Source organism: Oncorhynchus nerka, linkage group LG14 (assembly GCF_034236695.1).
Source record: "Oncorhynchus nerka isolate Pitt River linkage group LG14, Oner_Uvic_2.0, whole genome shotgun sequence".
NCBI lineage: Eukaryota > Metazoa > Chordata > Actinopteri > Salmoniformes > Salmonidae > Oncorhynchus > Oncorhynchus nerka.
Window position 1 is genome coordinate 622,315 of NC_088409.1, and position 23,548 is coordinate 645,862.

The following is a 23,548-nucleotide window of genomic DNA, read 5'->3' on the forward strand; positions in this document are numbered from 1 at the left end:
AGGGAGTTTCACAAAGAGCAGCATTGATGCTGAATTCTTATCAGGAAAGGTGCAGTTCGTATTTGTGTCTTTGTGGTGTGTGTGTGTGTGTGGTATTGATGGCAATTCTCATCCAGCTTCTGAAGTGGAGGCTGGTGCCTGTGCGCGTGTGTGTGCGCGTGTGTGTGTGTGTGTGTGTGTGTGTGTGTGTGTGTGTGTGTGTGTGTGTGTCTCCTCATGTGTGTGTCTCCTCGTGTGTGTGTGTGTCTCACCCCTCGGCTGAGAAGTCCTTCTCCTTGCAGATCTCCATCAGTTTGGGTGTTAACCTGTAAGCCTTCAGGGACAGGGAGCCCTGGGCGGTCTTAATGGGATCTAGTGGGAGAGGGAGGGAGGGAGGGGAGAGTGGCGGGGGACAGTGGCGGGGGGAGAGGGAGGAGGAGAGAGCAAACGAAGGAGAGATGGGGAGTGGGAGAGGGGGTGGGAGAGGGGGCAGGGGGAGAGGGAGGGAGGGGGGCAGGGGGAGAGGGAGGGAGAGGGGGCAGGGGGAGAGGGAGGGAGAGGGGGCAGGGGGAGGAGGAGAGAGCAAACGAAGGAGAAATGGGGAGGGGAGAGGGGGCAGGGGGAGAGGGAGAGAGAGCAGGGGAGGGAGAGAGAGGGAGAGAAACATGTGTTAAGATTAAAACAAAATGTCAAACATTCTATTAAGTGGTTCACTTATAATATGGGACAACACACCATAAGACCTAACACTGACACTATGTATAGAACCTAGAGAGAAACACCATGTATAGAACCTAGAGAGAAACACCAAGTATAGAATCTAGAGAGAAACACCATGTATAGAATCTAGAGAGAAACACCATGTATAGAAACTAGAGAGAAACACCATGTATAGAACCTAGAGAGAAACACCATGTATAGAACCTAGAGAGAAACACCATGTATAGAACCTAGAGAGAAACACCATGTATAGAACCTAGAGAGAGAAGAGAAACACCATGTATAGAACCTAGAGAGAGGAGAGAAACACCATGTATAGAACCTAGAGAGAAACACCATGTATAGAACCTAGAGAGAAACAGCATGTATAGAAACTAGAGAGAAACACCATGTATAGAATCTAGAGAGACACACCATGTATAGAACCTAGAGAGAAACACCATGTATAGAATCTAGAGAGAAACACCATGTATAGAACCTAGAGAGGAGAGAAACACCATGTATAGAACCTAGAGAGAAACACCATGTATAGAACCTAGAGAGAAACACCATGTATAGAACCTAGAGAGAAAGACCATGTATAGAACCTAGAGAGAAACACCATGTATAGAACCTAGAGAGAAACACCATGTATAGAACCTAGAGAGAAACACCATGTATAGAACCTAGAGAGAAACACCATGTATAGAATCTAGAGAGAAACACCATGTATAGAACCTAGAGAGAAACACCATGTATAGAATCCAGAGAGAAACACCATGTATAGAACCTAGAGAGAAACACCATGTATAGAATCTAGAGAGAAACACCATGTATAGAATCTAGAGAGAAACACCATGTATAGAATCAAGAGAGAAACACCATGTATAGAATCTAGAGAGAAACACCATGTATAGAATCTAGAGAGAAACACCATGTATAGAATCTAGAGAGAAACACCATGTATAGAATCAAGAGAGAAACACCATGTATAGAATCTAGAGAGAAACACCATGTATAGAATCTAGAGAGAAACACCATGTATAGAATCAAGAGAGAAACACCATGTATAGAACCTAGAGAGAAACACCATGTATAGAATCTAGAGAGACACACCATGTATAGAATCTAGAGAGAAACACCATGTATAGAATCTAGAGAGAAACACCATGTATAGAATCTAGAGAGAAACACCATGTATAGAATCTATAGAGAAACACCATGTATAGAATCTATAGAGACACACCATGTATAGAACCTAGAGAGAAACACCATGTATAGAACCTAGAGAGAAACACCATGTATAGAATCTAGAGAGAAACACCATGTATAGAATCTAGAGAGAAACACCATGTATAGAACCTAGAGAGAAACACCATGTATAGAATCTAGAGAGAAACACCATGTACATCTCATTCCAAATTCATGGGCATTAATATGGAGTTGGTCCTCTCTTTGCTGCTATAACAGCCTCCACTCTTCTGGGAAGGCTTTCCACTAGATGATGGAACATTGCTGCTATAACAGCCTCCACTCTTCTGGGAAGGCTTTCCACTAGATGTTGGAACATTGCTGCTATAACAGCCTCCACTCTTCTAGGAAGGCTTTCCACTAGATGTAGGAACATTGCTGCTATAACAGCCTCCACTCTTCTGGGAAGGCTTTCCACTAGATGTAGGAACATTGCTGCTATAACAGCCTCCACTCTTCTGGGAAGGCTTTCCACTAGATGTTGGAACATTGCTGCTATAACAGCCTCCACTCTTCTGGGAAGGCTTTCCACTAGATGTTGGAACATTGCTGCTATAACAGCCTCCACTCTTCTGGGAAGGATTTCCACTAGATAATGGAACATTTCTGCTATAACAGCCTCCACTCTTCTGGGAAGGCTTTCCACTAGAGGTTGGAACATTGCTGCTATAACAGCCTCCACTCTTCTAGGAAGGCTTTCCACTAGATGTTGGAACATTGCTGCTATAACAGCCTCCACTCTTCTGGGAAGGCTCTCCACTAGATGATGGAACATTGCTGCTATAACAGCCTCCACTCTTCTGGGAAGGCTTTCCACTAGATGTAGGAACATTGCTGCTAAACAGCCTCCTCTCTTCTGGGAAGGCTTTCCACTAGATGTTGGAACATTGCTGCTATAACAGCCTCCACTCTTCTGGGAAGGCTTTCCACTAGATGTTGGAACATTGCTGCAGGGACTTGCTTCCATTCAGCCACAAGAGCATTAGTGAGGTTGAGCACTGATGTTGGGCGATTAGGCCTGGCTCGCAGTCGACATTCCAATTCATCCCAAAGGTGTTCGATGGGGTTGAGGTCAGGGCTCTGTGCAGGCCAGTGAAGTTCTTCTACACTGATCTTGACAAACCATTTCTGTATAGATCTCACTTTGTGCACTGGGGGCATTGTCATGCTGAAACAGGAAAGGGCTTTCCCAAACAGTTGCCACAAAGTTGGAAGCACAGAATCATCTAGAATGTCATTGTATGCTGTAGTGTTAAGATTTCCCTTCACTGGAACTAAGGGGCCTGAACCATGAAAAACAGCCCCAGACCATTATTCCTCATCCACCAAACTTTACAGTTGGAATCCGCCAAACCTAAATTCGCCAGACTACCAGATGGAGAAGCTTGATTCATCACTCCAGAGAATGTGTTTTCTATGGCGGCAAACTTAACATCACTCTAGCCAACGCTTGGCATTGCGCATGGTGATCTTAGGCTTGTGTGCGGCTGCTCTGCCATGGAAACCCATTTCACGAAGCTCACGGCGAACAGTTCGTGCCGACTTTGCTTCCAGTTTGGAACTCAGAAGTGAGTGTTGCAGCCGAGGACAGACGATTTTTACACGGTATGTGCGTCAGCAGTCCCGTTCTGTGAGCTTGTGTGGTCTACCACTTCGAGGCTGAGCCGTTGTTGCTACTAAACGTTTCCACTTCACAATAACAGCACTTACAGTTGACCGGGGGCTGCTCTAGCAGGACAGAAATGTGACGAAATGACTTGTTGGAAAGGTGGCATCCTGTGACGGTGCCACGTTGAAAGTCACTGAGCTCTTCAGTAAGGCCATTCTACTGCCAATGTTTGTCTATGGAGATCGCATGGATGTGTGCTGGGATTTTATACACCGGTCAGCAACGGGCGAGGCTGAAATAGCCGAATCCACTCATTTAAAAAGTGGTATCCATATATTTATAGTGTATGTAAAAAATAGCCTACATAAAGTCAACAAATAAAAACATTGCAACCTGCAGGCAGAACATATCTTGATAAATGACATTGGCTACGCATGGCGTGTCTGCAAGGAAGGTGAAACATTGTATCGACGATCAACTCTGTCCAGACTGAAGCTGGTGCTAACTTGCAACATTGTATCGACGATCAACTTGGACCAGACTGAAGCTGGTGCTAACTTGCAACATTGTATCGACGATCAACTCTGTCCAGACTGAAGCTGGTGCTAACTTGCAACATTGTATCGACGATCAACTCTGTCCAGACTGAAGCTGGTGCTAACTTGCAACATTGTATCGACGATCAACTCTGTCCAGACTGAAGCTGGTGCTAACTTGCAACATTGTATCGACTATCAACTCTGTCCAGACTGAAGCTGGTGCTAACTTGCAACATTGTATCGACTATCAACTCTGTCCAGACTGAAGCTGGTGCTAACTTGCAACATTGTATCGACGATCAACTCTGTCCAGACTGAAGCTGGTGCTAACTTGCAACATTGTATCGACGATCAACTCTGTCCAGACTGAAGCTGGTGCTAACTTGCAACATTGTATCGACGATCAACTTGGTCCAGACTGAAGCTGGTGCTAACTTGCAACATTGTATCAACTCTGTCCAGACTGAAGCTGGTGCTAACTTGCAACATTGTATAAAATATTCTGGAACCTCGGAGTTCCCTGCACCAGTGGAGTTCCTGACAGACAACCGAAGGCTATTTGCGCAAGGAGATCAGAAGTAAATCAGCTATTTTATGACGTTTCCACCATTTCCCTCCGCCTTTTCAATCCGATTGGTTAAGGGAGAGAGCTGGAAATATTTTTCAAATCGACAATAGTTCCTTATAGTAGCCTTTTTCCATGGATGTAAAAACAGACTTTGGTTCACATCCTGTTTGAGGTGAAGAAAACATTTGAGAAGCTTCACAGCTCATTAGTGGTGGTGAGTTAAGACAATCAGAAATAGTATCAGATCACCAAAAATATAGGTCTGTAACAGTTTGGGTCTAGAGTTTCTCTCACTTTGAAGAGGGGGATGACCGCGGCAGCTTTCCAACCTTTGGGGATCTCAGACGATACGAAACAGAGGTTGAACAGGCTAGTAATAGGGGTTGCAACAATTTCAGCAGATAACTTTAGAGGGTCCAGATTGTCTAGCCCGGCTGATTTGTAGGGGTCCAGATTGTCTAGCCCGGCTGATTTGTAGGGGTCCAGATTGTCTAGCCCGGCTGATTTGTAGGGGTCCAGATTGTCTAGCCCGGCTGATTTGTAGGGGTCCAGATTGTCTAGCCCGGCTGATTTGTAGGGGTCCAGATTGTCTAGCCCGGCTGATTTGTAGGGGTCCAGATTGTCTAGCCCGGCTGATTTGTAGGGGTCCAGATTGTCTAGCCCGGCTGATTTGTAGGGGTCCAGATTGTCTAGCCCGGCTGATTTGTAGGGGTCCAGATTGTCTAGCCCGGCTGATTTGTAGGGGTCCAGATTGTCTAGCCCGGCTGATTTGTAGGGGTCCAGATTGTCTAGCCCGGCTGATTTGTAGGGGTCCAGATTGTCTAGCCCGGCTGATTTGTAGGGGTCCAGATTGTCTAGCCCGGCTGATTTGTAGGGGTCCAGATTGTCTAGCCCGGCTGATTTGTAGGGGTCCAGATTGTCTAGCCCGGCTGATTTGTAGGGGTCCAGATTGTCTAGCCCGGCTGATTTGTAGGGGTCCAGATTGTCTAGCCCGGCTGATTTGTAGGGGTCCAGATTGTCTAGCCCGGCTGATTTGTAGGGGTCCAGATTGTCTAGCCCGGCTGATTTGTAGGGGCCCAGATTTTGCAACTCTTTCAGAACATCAGCTATCTGGATTTGGGTGAAGGAGAAATGGAGGAGGCTTGGGCAAGTTGTTGTGGGGGGTGCAGGGCTGTTGACCGGGGTAGGGGTAGCCAGGTGGAAAGCATGGCCATTGAAATGATCAATTATGGTGGATTTATCAGTGCTGACAGTGTTTAACAGTCTCAGTGCAGTGAACAGCAGGGAGGAGGTGCTCTTATTCTCCATGGACTTTACAGTGTCCCAGAACTTTATGGAGTTTGTGGTTCAGGACACACATTTCTGTTTGAAAAAGCTAGCCTTCGCTTTCCTAACTGCCTGTGGATATTGGTTTCTAATTTCCCTGAAAAATTGCATATCGCGGGGGCTATTCGATGCTAATGCAGAACGCCACAGGATGTTTTTGTGCTGGTCAAGGGCAGTCAGGTCTGGAGTGAACCAATGGCTATATCTGTTCCTGGTTCACATTGTTTTTGAATATTTAAGATGGTGAGAAAAGCACTTAAAGAATAACCAGGCATCCACTACTGACGGGACGAGGTCAATATCCTTCCAGGATACCCCGGCCAGGTCGATTAGAAAGGCCTGCTTGCTGAAGTTTTTTAGGGAGCGTTTGACAGTGATGAGGGGTGGTCGTTTGACCGCAGACCCATTACGGGTGCAGGCAATGAGGCAGTGATCGCTGTGATCTTGGTTGAAGACAGCAGAGGTGTATTTAGAGGGCAAGTTGGTTAGGATGATATCTATAAAGGTGCCCGTGTTTACAGATTTGAGTTTGTACCTGGTAGATTCATTGATATTTTGTGTGAGATTTGAGGGCATCGAGCTTAGATTGTAGGACGGCCGGGGAGATACGCATGCCCCAGTTTAGGTCACCTAACAGTACGAGCTCTGAAGATAGATGGGGGGCAATCAATTCACATATGGTGTCCAGGGCACAGCTGGGGGCTGAGGGGGTCTATAACAAGCGGCAATGGAGAGAGACTTGTTTCTGGAAAGGTGGATTTTTAGAAGAACTCTGCAGGCTCTCTCTCTGCAGTAGATTACAATGCCGCCCCCTATCTTATCTTGTCTAGAAAATGTTATAGTTGGGGTTGGAATTTTCAGGTTTTTTGTTGGCCTTCCTAAACCAGGATTCAGACACGGCTCGGACATCTGGGTTGGCACAGTGTGCTAAAGCAGTGAATAAAACAAACTTAGGGAGGAGGCTTCTAATGTTAACAGAAGTCAATAAATGAGAGAGCCTGGGGAATGAGAGTGGAGCTAGGCACTGCAGGGCCTGGATTAACCTCTACATCACCAGAGGAACAGAGGAGGGGTTGGATAAGGCTACGGGCTAAAGGCTATAAAAACTTGTCTAGTGCTTTCGGCACAGAGAGTAAAAGGAGCAGGTTTCTGGGCGCGGAAGAATAGATTCAAGGCATAATGTACAGACAAGAGTATGGTAGGATGTGAATACAGTGGAGGTAAACCTAGGCATTGAGAGAGGTGATGAGGTGACGATGAGAGAGGTTTTGTCTCTAGAGACATCATTTAGACGAGGTGAGGTCACCGCATGTGTGGGAGGTGAAACAAAAGGGCCAGCTAAGGCATATTGAGCAGGGCTGGAGGCTCTACAGTGAAACAAAAGGGCCAGCTAAGGCATATTGAGTAGGGCTGGAGGTTCTACAGTAAAACAAAAGGGCCAGCTAAGGCATATTGAGTAGGGCTGGAGGTTCTACAGTAAAACAAAAGGGCCAGCTAAGGCATATTGAGTAGGGCTGGAGGTTCTACAGTAAAACAAAAGGGCCAGCTAAGGCATATTGAGCAGGGCTGGAGGCTCTACAGTGAAATAAGACAATCACTAACCAAAACAGCAATGGACAAGGCATATTGAACAGGGCTGGAGGCTCTACAGTGAAATAAGACAATAATCACTAACCAAAACAGTAATGGACATGACATATTGACATTAGGGAGAGGCATGCGTAGCCGAGTGATCATAGGGACCAGTGGGTAGCTAGGAGGGCTGGAGACATGGCGATTCAGACAGCTAGCGGGCGGGTGCTAGCAGACTAGCAGAAGGGCCTTAGGGGGACGTTGCGACGGGACAGTCTGTTGTAGACCCCCTCGGACGGTTACGTCGGCAGACCAGTCGCAGGGTCCCGTGTCGGCAGTAAAAAGGTCCAGGCCAATTGGCAAAATAGTTATTGTAGCCCAAGAAATTGGCTGATGGACCTCTTCAGTTAACAGTCCGATATGCTCTAGATAGCTAGCTGGCTGCGGCTAGCAGATGGGCCTTTAGGGGAAGTCACGACGGAGGACATGTAGTCTACACGCCATCTACTACACATGTAGTCTACACGCCATAGAAATACAATGGAATTTACACAGCATACAACAAATCCCAGAGTACATTTCACTTCCCAGGGTGTAATGCTCTGCCCAGGGATGCCGACTGGCTATTTGGCTACTGCTAGCAAGCACAGACAAACATGAAGCAGTCTACATACAGTATGTTTCTGTTAAGTTGTGAGTGTATTTCACATTACTTTTGGGTTGTGTAATCATATTATAATGCTAACATGTGACGCGAGCCTATCAGACAAGCTAAATGCCTTTTATGCTAGCTTCGAGGCAAGCAACATTGAAGCATGCATGAGAGCACCAGCTGTTCTGGATGACTGTGTGATCACGCTCTCCGTAGCAAGACCTTATTAAACAGATCAACATTCACAAAGCCATAGGGGCCAGACGGATTACCAGGACGTGAACTCAAAGCATGTGCGGACCAACTGGCAAGTGTCTTCACTGACATTTTCAACCTCTCCCTGACTGAGTCTGTAATACCAACATGTTTCAAACAGACCACCATAGTCCCTGTGCCCAAGAATGAGAAGGTAGCCTGCCTAAATGATAATGGAATTTATATGTTTAAAGTAATGACTAAAGTATTCCACCCTGAAACCATATAAATTGTATGAAATGTGTTAGAGTCATAATTCAATAGGCCATTGGGTTACTATTTCTCAATATGAGCTGGGTATAGTTGAGGCATTCAAGGCCAACTGAACTGTCGACTTGTGATCTAGGTAGGGGAGTAACTGTTAGGAATGGCAAGGCTTGCAGAAGATAATGAGAAACCATGTGTTAGTAATGTGGAAAAAATACAGCCCACTACTTAAAGAGAGGTGGAGTTTGTACTGATGTGAGTTCGTGTGTGTGTGTGTGTGATAAAAAGATTGTGTTGTCATTTTGAAGTCAGAGTATATATCAGTATACTCAGAGTACTCTCTGATATAAAGTATTGATCTAATACAGACTGGGACATTGTCTAATTCTTCTATTAACCAGGGCCTTGTAACCTCTGGGGAATTGGTCAAAGCTTATAGTGATTAATATCATCAATGGGATTGAAAATGACCCTAAATGACAAGTGCAACGTAGCTTAGCAACAGTCGCGTCGGTAGCCGTGAAGGGCTTTGAAAAGGCTGGTCGTGGCTCACAAACTCCAGCATGCTGGAAACTCTAGACCCACTCCAATTCGCATATCGCCCCAACAAATCTACAAGGTGACGCAAGTCTCAATCTCCTCTCCACGCTGGCCCCTTTCCCCCACCTGAACAAACAGGAACACTTACGTGAGAACGCTGTTCATTGACTACAGTTCAGCGTTCAACACCAAATCAAATGTATTTATAAAAGCCCTTCGTACATCAGCTGATATCTCAAAGTGCTGTACAGAAACCCCCAGCCTAAAACCCCAAGCAGCAAGCAATGCAGGTGTAGAAGCACAGTAGTGCCCACAAAGCTCATCACTAAGCTAAGGACCCTGGGACTAAACACCTGTTATGGTAATTGTTATGTATTACTTTTTGATTTTATTTCATTATTTAGTATATCTTTTCTTAACACTATTTCTTAACCAACAACTGCATTATTGGTTAAGGGCTTGAAAGTAAGCATTTCACTGTAAGGTCTACTACACCTGTTGTATTCAGCATTTCACTGTGAGGTCTACTACACCTGTTGTATTCAGCATTTCACTGTAAGGTCTACTACACCTGTTGTATTCAGCATTTCACTGTAAGGTCTACTACACCTGTTGTATTCAGCATTTCACTGTAAGGTCTACTACACCTGTTGTATTCAGCATTTCCCTGTAAGGTCTACTACACCTGTTGTATTCAGCATTTCACTGTGAGGTCTACTACACCTGTTGTATTCAGCATTTCACTGTAAGGTCTACTACACCTGTTGTATTCAGCATTTCACTGTAAGGTCTACTACACCTGTTGTATTCAGCATTTCACTGTGAGGTCTACTACACCTGTTGTATTCAGCATTTCACTGTAAGGTCTACTACACCTGTTGTATTCAGCATTTCACTGTGAGGTCTACTACACCTGTTGTATTCAGCATTTCACTGTAAGGTCTACTACACCTGTTGTATTCAGCATTTCACTGTAAGGTACCTGTTGTAATCAGCATTTCACGGTAAGGTACCTGTTGTATTCATCATTTCACAGTAAGGTACCTGCTGTATTCAGCATTTCACGATAAGGTACCTGTTGTATTCAGCATTTCACGGTAAGGTACCTGCTGTATTCAGCATTTCACGGTAAGGTACCTGTTGTATTCAGCATTTCACGGTAAGGTACCTGCTGTATTCAGCATTTCACGATAAGGTACCTGCTGTATTCAGCATTTCACAGTAAGGTACCTGCTGTATTCATCATTTCATGGTAAGGTACCTGTTGTATTCAGTATTTCACACTACCTGTTGTATTCAGCATTTCACGGTACCTGTTGTATTCAGCATTTCACGGTAAGGTAACTGTTGTATTCAGCATTTCACGGTAAGGTACCTGCTGTATTCAGCATTTCACGGTAAGGTACCTGCTGTATTCAGCATTTCACGGTAAGGTACCTGCTGTATTCAGCATTTCACGGTAAGGTACCTGTTGTATTCAGCATTTCACGGTAAGGTACCTGCTGTATTCATCATTTCACGGTAAGGTACCTGCTGTATTCATTATTTCACGGTAAGGTACCTGCTGTATTCATTATTTCACGGTAAGGTACCTGCTGTATTCAGTATTTTACGGTAAGGTACCGGTTGTATTCATCATTCCACGGTAAGGTACCTGCTGTATTCAGTATTTTACGGTAAGGTACCGGTTGTATTCATCATTCCACGGTAAGGCACCTGCTGTATTCAACATTTCACGGTAAGGTACCTGCTGTATTCAGTATTTCACGGTAAGGTACCTGCTGTATTCAGTATTTTACGGTAAGGTACTGGTTGTATTCATCATTCCACGGTAAGGTACCTGCTGTATTCAGTATTTCCCGGTAAGGTACCTGCTGTATTCAGTATTTTATGGTAAGGTTCCGGTTGTATTCAGCATTTCACGGTAAGGTACCTGCTGTATTCAGTATTTTACGGTAAGGTACCGGCTGTATTTAGCATTTCACGGTAAGGTACCTGCTGTATTCAGTATTTCACGGTAAGGTACCTGCTGTATTCAGTATTTTACGGTAAGGTACCGGTTGTATTCAGTATTTCACGGTAAGGTTTGATTTGATGAATGTCGTACTGTATATCTGTTCATTGTCACTCAAAAACAATTCTAATTTAGTAGAATAAACTACAACGTTACAATGCAAATGTCGTGTGTGAAATGGCTTCGTTGTTTCGGTGGGTCGGACCCTCGTCTGCTCTGTAAGAAAAGTATTCTCCTGGGTTGGAGTCCGGAACCAGTTCTGTCAACTGGAGTTATGATGTTTTAGTCTGAAGAAGCAGTGCTGTTTGGAATTCTCTCTTCTAGCTTGCACAAGTAGCCTGGCTATAGCTCACTACTGCCCCCTAGAGAACATTCAGGCAAATTACTAGGCTCCGTCCTCTCATTCCTTATATGATATGAGATGTACCGAAAGATGGCACCCTATACAGATGGCTCCCTATACAGATGGCACCCTATTCCCTATACAGATGGCACCCTATATAGAAGGTACCCTATTCCCTATATAGATGCTACCCTATTCCTTATACCCTATAGAGCACACTACTTTTGACCAGACAGCCCTATATAGGGAATAGGGTGCCATCTGTATAGGGTATAGGGTACCTTCTATATAGGGAATAGGGTGCCATTTGGAATGAATCCTAGGTATTCATTATTGATTGCCAACGGATTAACAGTGGTCCCTCATTAGACATGCAGAAGACGGAGTGAGTTATGAACTGCTGGTCTTCCTGACACATTCAATTCTCTGGCACCCTATACCCGTGGCACCACCCTATACCCGTGGCGCCCCCCTATACCCGTGGCGCCCCACTATACCCGTGGCGCCCCCCTATACCCGTGGCGCCCCCCTATACCCGTGGCGCCCCCCTATACCCGTGGCGCCCCCTATACCCGTGGCGCCCCCTATACCCGTGGCGCCCCCTATACCCGTGGCGCCCCTATACCCATGGCGCCACCCTATACCCATGGCGCCCCCTATACCCATGGCGCCCCCTATACCCATGGCGCCCCCCTATACCCATGGCGCCCCCCTATACCCATGGCGCCACCCTATACCCATGGCACCACCCTATACCCATGGCACCACCCTATACCCATGGCACCACCCTATACCCATGGCACCCTATACCCATGGCACCCTATACCCATGGCACCCTATACCCTATAGAGCACACTAGACAGAGTGAGTTATGAGGTAGTCACCTGGAATGCATTTCAATTAACAGGTGTGCCTTGTTCAAAGTTAATCTGTGCAATTTCTTTCCTTCTTAAAGTGTTTGAGCCAATCAGTTGTGTTGTGACACGGTAGGGCTGGTACACAGAAGATGGTCTTTTACCAAATAGGGCTAAATCCATATTATGGAAAGAACAGCTTAAATAAGCAAAGAGAAACGACAGTCCATCATTACTTTCAGACATGAAGATCAGTCAATACGGAGAATGTCAACAAAAGTTTCTTCAAGTGCAGTCGCATAAACCACCAAGCACTATGATGAAACTGGCTCTCATGAGGACCGCCCAGAGTTACCTCTGCTGCAGAGGATAAGTTCATTAGAGTTACCTGCACCTCAGAATGCAGCCCAAATAAATGCTTCACAGAGTTCCAGTAACAGCCACATCTCAACATCAACTGTTCAGAGGAGACAGTGTGAAATCAGGCCTTCATGGTCGAAATGCTGCAACAACAAAATAACACTACTATTTCTGGGCTCCCGAGTGGCACTGTGGTCTAAAGCACTGCATCTCAGTGGTTTGATCTTGGGCTTTGTCACTGTGGTCTAAAGCATCTCAGTGGTTTGATCTTGGGCTTTGTCACTGTGGTCTAAAGCACTGCATCTCAGTGGTTTGATCTTGGGCTTTGTCACTGTGGTCTAAAGCATCTCAGTGGTTTGATCTTGGGCTTTGTCACTGTGGTCTAAAGCACTGCATCTCAGTGGTTTGATCTTGGGCTTTGTCACTGTGGTCTAAAGCATCTCAGTGGTTTGATCTTGGGCTTTGTCACTGTGGTCTAAAGCATCTCAGTGGTTTGATCTTGGGCTTTGTCACTGTGGTCTAAAGCACTGCATCTCAGTGGTTTGATCTTGGGCTTTGTCACTGTGGTCTAAAGCATCTCAGTGGTTTGATCTTGGGCTTTGTCACTGTGGTCTAAAGCACTGCATCTCAGTGGTTTGATCTTGGGCTTTGTCACTGTGGTCTAAAGCATCTCAGTGGTTTGATCTTGGGCTTTGTCACAACAGGCCGTGATCGGGAATCCCATGGGGCTGCGCACAATTGGCCCAGCGCTGTCCGGGTTAGGCCGGCATTGTAAAATTAGAATTTGTTCTTAACAAACTTGCCTAGCTCAATATATATATTTTTAAAGGACACCGATAAGGCCAAGAAACACAAACAATGGACATTAGACCGGTGGAAATCTGTCCTTTGGTCTGATGAGTCCAAATTTAAGATTTTTGGTTCCAACCGCCGTGTCTTTGTGAGACACAGAGTAGATGAACGGATGATCTCCACGTGTGTGGTTCCCACAGTGAAGCATGGAGGTGGAGGTGTGATGGTGCTTTGCTGGTGAAACAGTCTGTGATTTATTTAGAATTCAAGGCATACTTTACCAGCATGGCTACCACAGCGTTCTGCAGTGATACACCATCCCATCTGGTTTGTGCTTAGTGGGACTATCATTTGTTTTTCAACAGGACAATAACCCAACACACCTCCAGGTTGTGTCAGGGCTATTTGACCAAGAAGGAGAGTGATGGAGTGCTGCATCAGATGACCTGGCCTTCACAATCACCTGACCTCAACCCAACTGAGAAGGTTTGGGATGAGTTGGACCACAGAGTGAAGGAAAAGCAGCCAACAAGTGCTCAGCATATGTAGGAACTCCTTCAAGACTGTTGGAAAATAATTCCAGGTGAAGCTGGTTGAGAGAGTGTCAAGCGTGTGCAAAGCTACTTTGCAGAATCTCAAATCTAAAATATATTTTGATTTAGCACTTTTTTTCTGTTATTACATGATTCCATATGTGTTACTACATGATTCCATATGTGTTACTGCATGATTCCATATGTGTTACTACATGATTCCATATGTGTTATTGCATGATTCCATATGTGTTATTGCATGATTCCATATGTGTTATTACATGATTCCATATGTGTTACTACATGATTCCATATGTGTTATTGCATGATTCCATATGTGTTATTACATGATTCCATGTGTGTTACTACATGATTCCATATGTGTTACTACATGATTCCATATGTGTTACTACATGATTCCATATGTGTTACTACATGATTCCATATGTGTTACTACATGATTCCATGTGTGTTACTACATGATTCCATGTGTGTTACTACATGATTCCATGTGTGTTACTACATGATTCCATATGTGTTACTACATGATTCCATATGTGTTACTACATGATTCCATATGTGTTATTACATGATTCCATATGTGTTATTACATGATTCCATATGTGTTACTACATGATTCCATGTGTGTTACTACATGATTCCATATGTGTTATTACATGATTCCATATGTGTTACTACATGATTCCATATGTGTTATTACATGATTCCATATGTGTTATTACATGATTCCATGTGTGTTATTACATGATTCCATATGTGTTATTACATGATTCCATATGTGTTATTACATGATTCCATATGTGTTTACTACATGATTCCATATGTGTTATTACATGATTCCATATGTGTTATTACATGATTCCATGTGTGTTACTACATGATTCCATATGTGTTACTACATGATTCCATATGTGCTACTACATGATTCCATATGTGTTATTACATGATTCCATATGTGTTATTACATGATTCCATATGTGTTATTACATGATTCCATATGTGTTACTACATGATTCCATATGTGCTATTTCATTATTTTGATGTCTTCACTATTATTCTACAATGTAGAAAATAGTCCAAAATAAAGAAAAACCCCTGAATGAGTAGGTGTGTCCAAACTTTCGACTGCTACTGTATCTTTTTAAAACTTTCTTCGGGCCTTGCGGTCCGCATTGACCCGGTTCTGGGTCTGGATCCGGTCCGCCAGTAGAGTATGTCGGGACTGGGGGGGGGGCGGGGGGGGTTTAGGGTAAAAGGAGCCGTAAATGAAGCTAAAACACAGGCAACACCCTAGAGGAGAACCTGTCTCAGTCTGCTTTCTAACAGACACCTGGTAGAGATGAATTCACCTTCCTAAATCACAGGCAACACCCTAGAGGAGAACCTGTCTCAGTCTGCTTTCTAACAGACACCTGGTAGAGATGAATTCACCTTCCTAAATCACAGGCAACACCCTAGAGGAGAACCTGTCTCAGTCTGCTTTCTAACAGACACCTGGTAGAGTTGAACTCACCTTCCTAAAACCTAAAACACAGAGACAAATATACACAGGAGTTGGGAGATGAATAGATCACATCTGGAAAAAACACCGTGGCCAAACTGCATGTGACCTTCACTGGGTAAAGAGAGAGAGAGAGACAGATAAGTGGAATCTGCTCCTGTGTGTTCTGAAAATCAGACTAGATCTTGGCTATAGAGACAGTTTGTTCTGAAAATCAGACTAGATCTTGGCTATAGAGACAGTTTGTTCTGAAAATCAGACTAGATCTTGGCTATAGAGACAGTGTGTTCTGAAAATCAGACTAGATCTTGGCTATAGAGACAGTGTGTTCTGAAAATCAGACTAGATCTTGGCTATAGAGACAGTTTGTTCTGAAAATCAGACTAGATCTTGGCTATAGAGACAGTTTGTTCTGAAAATCAGACTAGATCTTGGCTATAGAGACAGTTTGTTCTGAAAATCAGACTAGATCTTGGCTATAGAGACAGTTTGTTCTGAAAATCAGACTAGATCTTGGCTATAGAGACAGTTTGTTCTGAAAATCAGACTAGATCTTGGCTATAGAGACAGTTTGTTCTGAAAATCAGACTAGATCTTGGCTATAGAGACAGTTTGTTCTGAAAATCAGACTAGATCTTGGCTATAGAGACAGTTTGTTCTGAAAATCAGACTAGATCTTGGCTATAGAGACAGTTTGTTCTGAAAATCAGACTAGATCTTGGCTATAGAGACAGTTTGTTCTGAAAATCAGACTAGATCTTGGCTATAGAGACAGTTTGTTCTGAAAATCAGACTAGATCTTGGCTATAGAGACAGTTTGTTCTGAAAATCAGACTAGATCTTGGCTATAGAGACAGTTTGTTCTGAAAATCAGACTAGATCTTGGCTATAGAGACAGTTTGTTCTGAAAATCAGACTAGATCTTGGCTATAGAGACAGTGTGTTCTGAAAATCAGACTAGATCTTGGCTATAGAGACAGTTTATTCTGAAAATCCAGACTAGATCTTGGCTATAGAGACAGTTTGTTCTGAAAATCAGACTAGATCTTGGCTATAGAGACAGTTTGTTCTGAAAATCAGACTAGATCTTGGCTATAGAGACAGTTTGTTCTGAAAATCAGACTAGATCTTGGCTATAGAGACAGTTTGTTCTGAAAATCCAGACTAGATCTTGGCTATAGAGACAGTTTGTTCTGAAAATCCAGACTAGATCTTGGCTATAGAGACAGTTTGTTCTGAAAATCAGACTAGATCTTGGCTATAGAGACAGTTTATTCTGAAAATCAGACTAGATCTTGGCTACAGAGACAGTTTGTTCTGAAAATCCAGACTAGATCTTGGCTACAGAGACAGTGTGTTCTGAAAATCAGACTAGATCTTGGCTATAGAGACAGTTTGTTCTGAAAATCAGACTAGATCTTGGCTATAGAGACAGTTTGTTCTGAAAATCAGACTAGATCTTGGCTATAGAGACAGTTTGTTCTGAAAATCAGACTAGATCTTGGCTATAGAGACAGTTTGTTCTGAAAATCAGACTAGATCTTGGCTATAGAGACAGTTTGTTCTGAAAATCAGACTAGATCTTGGCTATAGAGACAGTTTGTTCTGAAAATCAGACTAGATCTTGGCTATAGAGACAGTTTGTTCTGAAAATCAGACTAGATCTTGGCTATAGAGACAGTTTGTTCTGAAAATCAGACTAGATCTTGGCTATAGAGACAGTTTGTTCTGAAAATCAGACTAGATCTTGGCTATAGAGACAGTTTGTTCTGAAAATCCAGACTAGATCTTGGCTATAGAGACACAGTTTATTCTGAAAATCCAGACTAGATCTTGGCTATAGAGACAGTTTGTTCTGAAAATCCAGACTAGATCTTGGCTATAGAGACAGTGTGTTCTGAAAATCCAGACTAGATCTTGGCTATAGAGACAGTTTGTTCTGAAAATCCAGACTAGATCTTGGCTATAGAGACAGTTTGTTCTGAAAATCCAGACTAGATCTTGGCTATAGAGACAGTGTATTCTGAAAATCCAGACTAGATCTTGGCTATAGAGACACAGTTTATTCTGAAAATCAGACTAGATCTTGGCTATAGAGACACAGTTTGTTCTGAAAATCCAGACTAGATCTTGGCTATAGAGACAGTGGAAATCATGTAATGTATTGTTGTACATTACTCTGGGGTGATCGATCTCCCCGATCTGACAGAAATATTTCATGAGGATCATTGACACCAGAAATACAATTAAATACATTTTAAATCTGACTTTGTAACAACAAAATGTGAAAAAGGTTAAAAAAAAGGGGGTGTGAAAACCTTCAGAAGGCACTTTTAGGTGACATTACACTTTTATTTTATCTTTATTTAACTCTGCAAGTCAGTTAAGAACAAATTCTTATTTTCAATGACGGCCTCAGAACAGTGGGTTAACTGCCTGTTCAGGGGCAGAATGACAGATTTGTACCTTGTCAGCTCAGGGGATTTGAACTTGCAACCTTCCGGTTACTAGTCCAACGCTCTAACCACTAGGCTACCCCTGCCGCCCCAGGGCTGAGAAAACCCTGTCAAAAAAAAGTTCAGTCTAAAAGTTGGGTTTTTGTACCAATGAAAGCTTGAGCATATTACTAAACCCTGACCCTGTTTAGAGAGGACATCATCTGGACACGTCTCTCTCTGTTCTCATCATTAAAACATCCACACACATTTATTACAAAACAAACTAAATGAATGTTCTGTTCTCCATCTACAGCGGTTGCGTCCAGCTCCTGTCAGCGCCGGGTTAGATCTGTCATCCCTGTTGTCACCCAACATAGAACATCAACTACCTTCATGTGCAAAAGGGTGTTTTATCTTCTCACTACTAGCCTCAGACTACCACCTAGCAGCACTACCACCTAGCAGCACCTTAACAGCAGAGACAGTAGCAGGACTACCACCTAGCAACACCTTAACAGCAGAGACAGTAGTATCACTACCACCTAGCAGCAACTTAACAGCAGAGACAGTAGTATCACTACCACCTAGCAGCACCTTAACAGCAGAGACAGTAGCATGACTACCACCTAGCAGCACCTTAACAGCAGAGACAGTAGCATGACTAGCACCTTAACAGCAGAGACAGTATCATCACTACCACCTAGCAGCACCTTAACAGCAGAGACAGTAGCAGGACTACCACCTAGCAGCACCTTAACAGCAGAGACAGTATCATCACTACCACCTAGCAACACCTTAACAGCAGAGACAGTAGTATCACTACCACCTAGCAGCACCTTAACAGCAGAGACAGTAGTATCACTACCACCTAGCAGCACCTTAACAGCAGAGACAGTAGCAGGACTACCACCTAGCAGCACCTTAACAGCAGAGACTGTAGCATCACTACCACCTAGCAGCACCTTAACAGCAGAGACAGTAGCATCACTACCACCTAGCAGCACCTTAACAGCAGAGACAGTAGCATGACTACCACCTAGCAGCACCTTAACAGCAGAGACAGTAGCATGACTACCACCTAGCAGCACCTTAACAGCAGAGACAGTAGCAGGACTACCACCTAGCAGCACCTTAACAGCAGAGACAGTAGTATCACTACCACCTAGCAGCACCTTAACAGCAGAGACAGTAGTATCACTACCACCTAACAGCACCTTAACAGCAGAGACAGTAGCATCACTACCACCTAGCAGAACCTTAACAGCAGAGACAGTAGTATCACTACCACCTAGCAGCACCTTAACAGCAGAGACAGTAGTATCACTACCACCTAGCAGCACCTTAACAGCAGAGACAGTAGTATCACTACCACCTAGCAGCACCTTAACAGCAGAGACAGTAGTATCACTACCACCTAGCAGCACCTTAACAGCAGAGACAGTAGCATGACTAGCACCTTAACAGCAGAGACAGTATCATCACTACCACCTAGCAGCACCTTAACAGCAGAGACAGTAGCAGGACTACCACCTAGCAGCACCTTAACAGCAGAGACAGTATCATCACTACCACCTAGCAACACCTTAACAGCAGAGACAGTAGTATCACTACCACCTAGCAGCACCTTAACAGCAGAGACAGTAGTATCACTACCACCTAGCAGCACCTTAACAGCAGAGACAGTAGCAGGACTACCACCTAGCAGCACCTTAACAGCAGAGACTGTAGCATCACTACCACCTAGCAGCACCTTAACAGCAGAGACAGTAGCATCACTACCACCTAGCAGCACCTTAACAGCAGAGACAGTAGCATGACTACCACCTAGCAGCACCTTAACAGCAGAGACAGTAGCATGACTACCACCTAGCAGCACCTTAACAGCAGAGACAGTAGCAGGACTACCACCTAGCAGCACCTTAACAGCAGAGACAGTAGTATCACTACCACCTAGCAGCACCTTAACAGCAGAGACAGTAGTATCACTACCACCTAACAGCACCTTAACAGCAGAGACAGTAGCATCACTACCACCTAGCAGAACCTTAACAGCAGAGACAGTAGTATCACTACCACCTAGCAGCACCTTAACAGCAGAGACAGTAGTATCACTACCACCTAGCAGCACCTTAACAGCAGAGACAGTAGTATCACTACCACCTAGCAGCACCTTAACAGCAGAGACAGTAGTATCACTACCACCTAGCAGCACCTTAACAGCAGAGACAGTATCATCACTACCACCTAGCAGCACCTTAACAGCAGAGACAGTATCATCACTACCACCTAGCAGCACCTTAACAGCAGAGACAGTAGTATCACTACCACCTAGCAGCACCTTAACAGCAGAGACAGTAGCATGACTACCACCTAACAGCACCTTAACAGCAGAGACAGTAGTATCACTACCACCTAGCAGCACCTTAACAGCAGAGACAGTAGTATCACTACCACCTAGCAGAACCTTAACAGCAGAGACAGTAGTATCACTACCACCTAACAGCACCTTAACAGCAGAGACAGTAGCATCACTACCACCTAGCAGCACCTTAACAGCAGAGACAGTAGTATCACTACCACCTAGCAGCACCTTAACAGCAGAGACAGTAGTATCACTACCACCTAGCAGCACCTTAACAGCAGAGACAGTAGTATCACTACCACCTAGCAGCACCTTAACAGCAGAGACAGTAGTATCACTACCACCTAGCAGCACCTTAACAGCAGAGACAGTAGTATCACTACCACCTAGCAGCACCTTAACAGCAGAGACAGTAGCAGGACTACCACCCAGCAGCACCTTAACAGCAGAGACCGTAGCATCACTACCACCTAGCAGCACCTTAACAGCAGAGACAGTAGCATCACTACCACCTAGCAGCACCTTAACAGCAGAGACAGTAGTATCACTACCACCTAACAGCACCTTAACAGCAGAGACAGTAGTATCACTACCACCTAGCAGCACCTTAACAGCAGAGACAGTAGTATCACTACCACCTAGCAGCACCTTAACAGCAGAGACAGTAGTATCACTACCACCTAGCAGCACCTTAACAGCAGAGACAGTAGTATCACTACCACCTAGCAGCACCTTAACAGCAGAGACAGTAGTATCGTGTCAGGGTGGATTTGTAAGGTGTGTGTCAGCTATATAACTTTAGTTTCCATCCAATCTCCACTTACTGTAGGTGAGCATGGCTCACACCGTAGCAGCCTTGTCAGATGTGTGTGTGGTGTGTTTGTGGTGTGGTGTGTGTGTGTGCGCGTCTCAGACGGATGACTTACCGTAGATGAGCACGACAGACTCCTCGATGGCGTGCTGGTAACTGAACTGAGAGTCCAGCAGGGCCCGGCTGACAAATGATCCATAATAGGTTGATTGGTACCAGCCCACATGAAGATGGTCAATGTTGACATGACGGAGAGACCGCATCATCTCCATCTGATACTGGACTAGAGGTGGAGAGAGGGAGGAGAGAGGGTGGGGGAGGAGAGAGTGTGGGGGGGAGGAGAGAGTGTGGGGGGGGGTGGGGGGAGGGGAAGGAGAGAGGTTGGGGGAGAAGGAGAGGTAGAGGGGGGAGAAGGAGAGGTGGGGATAGGGGGAGGAGAGAGGGTGGGGGAGGAGAAGGGGAGGTGGGGATAGGGGGAGGAGAGGGGGGAGGGTGGGGGGTGGGAGAAGGAGAGGTGGAGAGAGGGGGAGGAGAGAGTGTGGGGGTGGGAGAAGGAGAGGGGGAGGAGAGAGTGTGGGGGTGGATGGGGAGAAGGGGAGGTGGGGAGGGGAAGGAGAGAGGGTGGGGAGGAGAAGGGGAGGTGGGGATAGGGGAGGAGAGAGGGTGGGGGGAGAAGGAGAGGTGGGGATAGGGGGAGGAGAGAGGGTGGGGAGGAGAAGGAGAGGTAGGGATAGGGGGGAGGAGAGAGGGTGGGGGAGGAGAAGGGGAGGTGGGGATAGGGGAGGAGAGAGGGTGGGGGGAGAAGGAGAGGTGGGGATAGGGTGAGGAGAGAGGGTGGGGGAGAAGGAGAGGTGGGGATAGGGGGAGGAGAGAGGGTGGGGGAGGGGAAGGAGAGGTAGGGATAGGGGGAGGAGAGAGGGTGGGGAGGAGAAGGGGAGGTGGGGATAGGGGAGGAGAGAGGGTGGGGGAGAAGGAGAGGTGGGGATAGGGGGAGGAGAGAGGGTGGGGGAGGAGAAGGGGAGGTGGAAAGGGAGAGGGAAGGAAGGAAGGAAGGAAGGAGGAGACAGGACAGGCAGAGGGAGGAGGAGACATTTTTACTTTTTCCATTCATCAGGTAGGTTATAAATACATGACAGCAGACTGAATCAACCATCTCCCTCTCTGCTGGGGAATCAGCCATATTCCTCCCCTGGCCTCCCACTGACAGACAGAATAGAGTAGAGGAAGACCGGAGACAGACAGCACCGGGAGGTTAACGAGGACAGACAGCACATTTACACATCACTCCGAGTGTGACTGTTTGTGTGTGTACCATCCCAGTCAATCACAGGGCACAGAGAGAGACAGAGAGACAGAGAGACAGAGAGAGAGAGAGAGAGAGAGAGAGAGAGAGAGAGAGAGAGAGAGAGAGAGAGAGAGAAATTGATTCATCCGTGTCTCATTGGCCAGCTGTGGCCTCCAACCCCCTTACTTATCCCCAAACACTCATTCTGGACCCCCAACCAGTCCCCCCCTCCTCAGAACATCCCCCAACAAGCCCCTCCCCCTTCAGAACATCCCCCAACCAGCCCCCTCAGAACATCCATCCCTCAACCAGTCCACCCCACTCAGAACATCTATCCCCAACCAGTCCCCCAACCGGTCCCACTCCTCAGAACATCTATCCCCAACCAGCCCCCTCCTCAGAACATCCATCCCCCAACCAGCCCCTCCTCAGAACATCCATCCCCCAACCAGCCCCCCCTCCCCTCAGAGACATATCAACCCTCCTCCCTTAACGATAAGACCTTCTGAGAGAACAGAGACATATCAACCCTCCTTCCTTGGACGATAAGACCTTCTGAGAGAACGTGAGACATATCAACCCTCCTCCCTTGGACGAGTGAGACTAGTCTTCCGGGTTGGAGCGAGCCGGTCGCATCCGCGCTTCGGTCTGCAGGTTGTATAACTTTTTCATTACATTTCATTTCATTTCATTATAGTACAACGGTCTGATTTGTCTAATCTTAGCAATTTCTTCTTAGCTAGCTACATAGTCGTCGTTGTATCAAAGATAATTGCGTTATTATCGTATTTCGTCGTCCTCCTATCTGCCTAGCAGCTAGCCAGCTAGCATACGTTCACCGGCTACCGTAGCACTGTAGTAACTATCACACTCAACTGAACGACTTGATTAGTGTAGTATTAGCTAGCTACATAGTTGTCTTTGCTGTCTTCGTATCCAAGATAATTGTGTAGTCTTAGAGTGATTATCTTAATTCACCGAGGTTAGCTAGCCAGCTATTTTGTCGTCCTTAACGTAGGAGACACTCCTAGCTAGCC

At 45.4% G+C, this 23,548-nt stretch overlaps 1 protein-coding gene across 1 annotated transcript in view; it reads right to left on the reverse strand.

Moving 5' to 3' along the window:
* Positions 1-247: 247 nt before the first annotated feature.
* The window catches only part of LOC135574923 (eukaryotic translation initiation factor 3 subunit H-like), an 82,508-nt gene continuing 59,207 nt past the window's right edge, over positions 248-23,548 (reverse strand). Inside the window, exons 3-4 of the mRNA XM_065027043.1 lie at positions 21,342-21,509; positions 248-351 (exon numbers count right to left, since the gene is read on the reverse strand). Of these exons, the coding sequence (XP_064883115.1) occupies positions 248-351; positions 21,342-21,509 (272 nt within the window). The remainder of the gene's footprint in view (positions 352-21,341; positions 21,510-23,548) is intronic.